The 6,831-nt window shown below is 53.0% G+C and overlaps 1 protein-coding gene across 1 annotated transcript; it reads left to right on the top strand.

The window, feature by feature from the left end:
* Positions 1-241: 241 nt before the first annotated feature.
* Positions 242-4,865, top strand: LOC127038040 (phospholipase A2 inhibitor gamma subunit B-like). Its single transcript, XM_050930380.1, has 5 exons — positions 242-305; positions 838-954; positions 1,862-2,014; positions 2,407-2,547; positions 4,651-4,865. The coding sequence occupies exons 1-5, from the start codon at positions 257-259 to the stop codon at positions 4,863-4,865; spliced, it is 675 nt and encodes a 224-aa protein (XP_050786337.1). The 5' UTR covers positions 242-256.
* The last annotated feature ends 1,966 nt before the right edge of the window (positions 4,866-6,831 follow it).

Genomic DNA, 6,831 nt, shown 5'->3' on the forward strand with positions numbered 1-6,831 from the left:
GGATTCCCAGAAACAGAGTCACCTCATGCTGTAACCTTCCAGCAGGAGCCTTTCAGGTTTGCCTCTGACTTATCTGTGTGGGTTCCACAAACATACCAGCCGCCAATGGCTCTGTGGTTCCACCTGCCCTGTCAGCTGAATTGAGTATGTACAATCCTTCATCTGATCTCATTTCAGCCTGTCTCCAATAAATCCCCCAACTTGAGATCTGGTTGCATCAGAGACCCCAGTGTTGATCCATTGCTTCTCCATCACCATGGAGGCTTCTCTTGCCATCTGCATCCTCGCAGCTCTCCTGGCTACGGGTAAGTGGGGTCTGTTCCTACAGGGGCTGATTTCCTAATGGCTTGAACATACCAACAGCTGAGAGCCACCCGCCGGGTGAAACTGTTGATGGATGTAACCGAAAAGCAGCCACAGAATAACGGGGGCTGAGCTGGGGGCGTCTGAGTGACAACGTCCGAGGAGGAGAGGGCTGGAAATCACAAAGTCCCTATGACAAGGAATGAAACAATTCTGGAAAAAGGAGGAAATATTTACAGTTTAAATCACTAGAACGGAGTCGTGACTGAGCACGTTTCAGAGCTGGCCAGAAACCAGGGACATTCCTGAAAAGGGATTTGCAACAAGGGTTTGTCTGAAAGGAAACAGATCTGAATCTCACGCACATGAGGCGATATGAAAGGCATTTCATGATCCCCAGTTGGGGTCAACGGGCTGTGGCTCCACTGGTGTCAATGGGGCCAGATCTGCAGCTGGGTTCAGTTAAACTCAGGGGAAGGTGAGGGTGCAAGGAAGGGATGATTCTAGACCCTTATGTTCTCTCTCCTTCTCCAGGGACCTGTCTGCAGTGTGAGGTTTGCAGTGCAGCTGGAAACAGCTGCACGGGCAGCATGCAGACCTGCGCCATTGGGCAAGACTCTTGTGCCTTCCTTCTTACCGATGTCACAATAGGTAGGTGAGATGGACCCTAAGCAACATGGGTCAGGGAACAGGATGGGGAGCCAGGACTCCTGGGTTCTATTCTACGCCTTCCTCTGGGACGGGCTTGGGGTGGCTGGGTTCCAAAAGGAAATGGCTAGGAGCCAGGACTCCTGGGTTCTGTGCTGCACCCTGTGGGCTAGAAAGCCACAGATGTCTTAGTATTGCAAACAGTGGGTCTCCAATAAAAGGCCCAGCAACTTCACAGTGGCTGCAGCTTGGAGAGTTCAAACACTGTCCTGATGGCAGCTGGACCTGCCACATCAGTACAGGAAGGCATCTGGACCCTGTAAGGAAAAAGAGGTGCCACCAACATGCCACAGTTGCAATGAACTGAACAGAATGAATTTGCTGTCAGAAAGCGTCTCAGATTTTTTTGGTAGCAAAGCTGTTGTAAATATCAAGGACCGATTTTCAATTTCAATCGTGGCAAAGGGGGAGAGGAGAGAAAGCCGGATCCTCCCTCCCACGGACAGAGCCAGCTGCCCTATGGCGCTCTAAGGAATCACCACTAGACCTCTAGTGCTGCTCTGGGGGGCAGGGTGGGTGTTGGTGCTGGGAGCTTGGGGAAGGGGATCTGGGCCCCCAAAAGTTGCGGCAGCTGAAATTGAAGCCTCTGGTGGCCACATATGTCCATTGTAGCTGTGCTTGGGAATCGGTCCAGGTGACTAGTCTGGGAGCTGGAGGATGTAAGTGCTGGATTTAGGTGCTGAAATCTCTTTGTATGGCCCTGTAGGATCTTGGGTGAGTGACTTTGCCTCTCCGTGCCTCAGTTTCCGCATGGGTAGAGGAAGGATAATGGCACAGGGCATTGTTGGGAAGAGGGTGTTGATGGGGGGGGTGGAAGGGGAACAAATCTCAGACTTCTCCTCTTGTGCAGCGGGAGTGAAGACACAGAGCTTTCTCAAGGGCTGTATAGCATCCAGCAAATGTAAAGTCGGCCCCATCTCTATGAATTTTGGGTATGGAATGGCGACAAGGACGAGCTTCGCCTGCTGCGTGGGAGAGGCCTGCAGAACAACTACAGTTACAGGTACCTCTCCCCATCTCCGCCTATCCTCCCCATCCCCTGCACCTCCTGCTGCCCAGAACCTGCCCCATGTTAACTTATTGAGCGTGGTCCTCCTGCCCTGCAGGGGGCGCCCCATGGAATAATGCTGAACCCCAGAATGGGTGGAGTTTAGTGGGTGGGGCTCTAAGCTCCCACCAGGTGTGAACCCAGCTGACCCCACCCAGGGTGGGGTCCAGGGCTCCCGGCTGCAAACCCCTCCCCCGCCCCTGCTGCCCCCGGCGTCCCCGGAGCTACAGCTCCCCCTGCAGGGGGCACCCAGGGCTGAGCTGTGCAGCCCCCAGCTGCTCCCCCTGCCCCGACGCCTCCTGGGGCTCGTCCCCCGAGCTGACTGCGTTTGCTCCACTTCTTGCCAGTGCCTCCGGCTGACACCAAACCCAACGGCCGGCGCTGCCGTGGCTGCTACGCGTTGAATGCTGATCATTGCAATGAGCAAACCATAGAGTGTACTGGAGCTGAGACGCAGTGCATTGATGCTGCTGGGGCCGTAACGATAAGTAACTTCAGTTCATTTATTCTGGGGTTATTTTTCCTTTGTTGTTACCCCCTGCCCCCTGCCCCGTAGAGCAGAAGCGAGACGCTGGGTGGGGGCCATTGGATAACGGTGTTGGCTGCAGATCAGTACACCTGGGTTCTGTTCCCAGCACTGGCCTCCGCTGTGAACTTGGTGTGACGGGTTGGATCACAGAAACCCCCTTGGGATCTGACAACTCATGTGCCAAGACTATTCCTGCCCCTGCTTTCCCTGCCCTGCTAGCTGGGGACTCCAGAGTCCCGCCTGGCTCTGCCAGACACGCTTGCTGGCCACAAACACAGCCCCAGGTCTGAACCACGTCCCACAGACTGCAAGCTTAGCTGAAAGCAGCTTACAGAGGTGTTCCTGTCTCCAACAGTCAAATGCCCATCTCTCGGTGGGAGCCAAACCCCACATAAATCCCTGTTACGCTGTATAAAGCTTATACGGGGGAAACTCATAAATTGTTCACCCTCTAGAACACTGCTAGAGAGATATGCACAGCTGTTTGCTCCCTCTCCCAGGTATTAATCCATACTCTGGGTTAATTAATGAGTGAAAAATGAATTGATTAAATACGGAAAGTAGGATTTAAATGGTTCCACGTGATGACAGACAGAACAAAGTGAATTACCAAGCAAAATAAAATAGAACATGCAAGTCTATGTCTAACACAGTAAGAAAAATGAATACGGATAAAGCCTCACCCTCAGAGGAGTTCCAGTGAGCTTCCTTTTACAGACTAGTCTCCTCCTAGTCTGGGTCCAGCAATCACTCCCACCCCCTGTAGTTACTGACCTTTGTTCCAGTTTCATTCAGGTATCCTTGGAAGTGGAAGGGCTCTCTCTGGAGCCAGCTGACAACAAAATGGAGGGGTCTCCCAGGGGTTTAAATAAACTTTCTCTTGTGGGTGGAGACCCTTCCCTCTCGCTGTGTAGAATCCAGCTCCAATATGGAGTTTTGGAGTCACATGGGCAAGTCACATGTCTATACATGACTGAGTTCCTTACCAGCCAGGCCACATTCCTGGGAAAGCTCCGATGTGGATTGGCATCTCCAAGTTCGTTATTAGGTTAAATGTTTCTTGATTGGACACTGAACTTGCAAATGCCTTTCTCAAGAAGCTGCCCAAATGCCTTACTAAGACTACTTAAAATCAAACCAGTACACAGCCAATATTCATAACCTTGAATATAAAAATGACACATGCATACAAATAGGAGGAATAGATTCAGTGGATCATAACCTTTGCAGAGATATGTTACATGGCATATGTAGCATAAGACATATTTCAGTTATGTCATATGTACATTAATAAGCATATTTCCATAAAGCATTATGGGGGCACCGTCACACTTGGGCCAATGTCTTCCCCTCCCCGTGCCTCTGGTGCTTCTCCATCCATTGCCTGTCTATAGTCCAGTCTCTCAGCTCTTTGAGGTAGGGACTGGTTTAGTCGTGGGAGCGCCTGTCATGCTGGGCACTGACAGACCCCCAGTGAAGATAAGGGACCATGCTGCACTGGGTGCTAAAAACTAATAGGAAGTTATAGTCCATGCCCCAAAGAGCTGAGAGTCTCTGTAGGCAAAGTGAGGATCATTGTCCCCATTTAAGTGGTGGGGAAACTGAGGAATGGAGCAGTGCTGTGACTTGCCCCATGTCACACAGGAAGCCTGTGGCAAAGCTGGGATCTGAACCCAGTTTTGAGGAGTCCCATCATGGTGTGTTAATTCACCACAAAGCGACCCTGCTTAGAGATCCAAGCCCTGCCACCAGCACTGAGCTGCTGCTTTGTAGATGAGCCGTGGGGCTAATAGAGGCCTCATCCAGTGTAGGTGTTGTCAGTGGGCTCTGGATCGGAGCTGCGAGTGACTGGCTTACAGACACACAGTGAGACTGTCCGAGCGGAGGAGAAGGGGGAGAATATCCTGGACCAGACAGGCTGGCGGGAGCAGACAGACGGGGAGATGGAAGCTAGAGGGGGAGGCTGGTGGCGCCCTGAAGAGGGCGAGGCCATTGTGTCCTAGTCCAGCTGGACGAGTGAAGCTGCTCCCCTGACAATCACCTGTTTCTCCCAAACATGCAGGTGGAAGTCAAATGCAGACCATCATGAAGGGCTGCGCTTCCGAGTCCATCTGCGCTGATATAAAAGCGGGTTCGTCAACCTTCTCAGGAACCAGTGCAGATCTAACCACGGCCAAATGCACAGTGGCCTCCGGTGTGGTAGGCGTGGCTCCGGGGCCAGCTGGGATCCTCCTCCCAGCCCTCGCTGGGCTCCTTCTGCTGAAGCTTCTCTCCTGATTCCCCACCCGGTGCAACAGCGACAGCGCACTGAAATACACCCCACAGCCGGTGTTAGCTGCTCTCCCCCCCGCACACGCTTTTGGCTCCCGGACGGAGTCACATCCCCTTGGTGTTTTTGCACTGAATAAAACACACTGGAGTCCAAACGCTCTGGGATTGTATTTATTTATTTATTTCAAATGGGGAAAAAATCAGTTCTCCTGGGTGGGACCATCAAGAAGCCAGTTAGGAACAGAAGAGCAGCCACAACTACTCCAGTGTCCTGTCTCCGACAGCGGCACAACCAGGACTTCCAGGGCAGCACCTCGCACACGGTGATATTGGAGAGACCCAGCCCTGTCTTCCCCTCTCGGCTTCTGGTAGACAGAGGTTTAGGGACACCCAGAGCAGGGGGTTGTGTGTGTGAGCATCTTGGCTAATTGCCATTGATGTCCCCATCCTCCAGGAACTGATCTAGTTCTTTTTTGAACCCTGTTTATACTTCTGCCCTTCACGACATCCCCTGGCAAAGAGTTCCACAGGTTAATTGTGGATTGTGGGAAAAGCACGGCCTCTTGTTTGTATGAAACCTGCTGCCTGTTCGTTTCATTGGGTGACCCTGGTTCTGGTGCTGTGGGACAGGGGAAACAGCAGTTCTCTGGTCACTTTCCCCACCCCATGGCATGATTTTCTAACCTTCCGTCATATCCCCCCTGAGTCGTTTCTTTGCCAAGCTGAACGGCCGTAATCTTTTTAATCTCGCCTCATATGGAAGCAGTTCCGTGCCCTAAGATCAGAATGACCCCAGTGGGAAATTAGGCAGCGCCGTGTCCTGGGCAGCAGGCTGGGGGCTCTGGAACAGCTCGGAAAGTTCAGACAGGCCCCTCCTGCAGTGACCCCTCTCAGGCCAGACTCTCACCAGGGCCAGTCTCTGACCTCAGGGTGTTCAGCCCCCTGTTCATACTGTGAGCTCCCCGCAGGGAACCTGCCTGAATCGTAGGCCTGTGAAAGCCCTACCTGCCCCCCAACGTCCCGTCAGCAGTGACTCAGTAAGCGTGTAACACAGAAGTGTTGATTAGGCTACGATGATGTCATGGAGGTAATGGAATCCATGACTTCCAGAAGCCTCCGTGACATTTCCTGCTTCAGCCCTGGGGCAGTGGGGCTGGAGCTGGCAGCCAGTGGGGGCCCCAGAGCCCTGAGCTACTGCAGGTGACAGGATCCCCCCACAGCTCCCGGCCACCAGTCCCACAGCTCCAAGCCGTGGCAGGTGGCAGGGGGCTTCAGCTGTTCCCAGTCGCTGTGGGTGGAGGGGGGCTCCCACAGCTCCCTGCCACCATGGTGGGGGGGAGGAAACCTGAAGCTGGAGCTGCGCTGGGTGCTGGACCCCCCAACACCCCGTTTTGTTACAGTTAGTTTCAGTAAAGTCAGGGACAGTCACGGGCTCCTGTCAATTTTTGTTCTCCAGCTCCTCCAGCTGCTTTGTGCAAAGGAGGGGCCCTGGCCATCAGTTGCCAGGGAGTGGGTGGCTGAACAGGGGTGCAGGGACACATAGAGATGGGGGAGGGGGGTTAGGGACACGTGGACATTGGAAGATGTGGCTGACTAAATGGGAGAAGTCAGGGGTCAGCCACGGTCTGCATGGGGCAGGGTCCTCAACTCCCTAACAAACCCCCCTCAAAAAAACCTGATCCATACTTCTCCCACCCACACCCGACAACCCTCCAGATTTACTCCCAGGCTCCTGCCCTCCCGCAGCTCCTCTATTACCCCGACTCCCCCCGACCTTTGCAATGCTTCTGAGGGGTGCAGGAACTAGGTAGCTGTGTTGTGGTTTAAATGAATTATCAGTCAGAGTTCTGTATTAATGTGCCTAGTAAGGAATCTATCAAAAAAAACCTTTTCTTGAAACTTTTTCGTTGCCTGCACTGTGACAGACGTACTTGCTGACAGGGATTTTGAAATAAATTACCAAAATATGAAA

Source organism: Gopherus flavomarginatus, chromosome 20 (assembly GCF_025201925.1).
Source record: "Gopherus flavomarginatus isolate rGopFla2 chromosome 20, rGopFla2.mat.asm, whole genome shotgun sequence".
In the NCBI taxonomy this organism is placed as follows: domain Eukaryota; kingdom Metazoa; phylum Chordata; order Testudines; family Testudinidae; genus Gopherus; species Gopherus flavomarginatus.

What these genes read in the sequence shown, in the direction of transcription:
- LOC127038040 (XM_050930380.1), top strand. Translation starts at nt 257, where the DNA reads ATGGAGGCTTCTCTTGCCATCTGCATCCTCGCAGCTCTCCTGGCTACG. An exon ending in CGCAGCTCTCCTGGCTACGG is followed by an intron (nt 306 to 837) that starts GTAAGTGGGGTC and finishes CTCCTTCTCCAG; the next exon opens with GGACCTGTCTGCAGTGTGAG. An exon ending in TGCTGGGGCCGTAACGATAA is followed by an intron (nt 2,548 to 4,650) that starts GTAACTTCAGTT and finishes CCAAACATGCAG; the next exon opens with GTGGAAGTCAAATGCAGACC.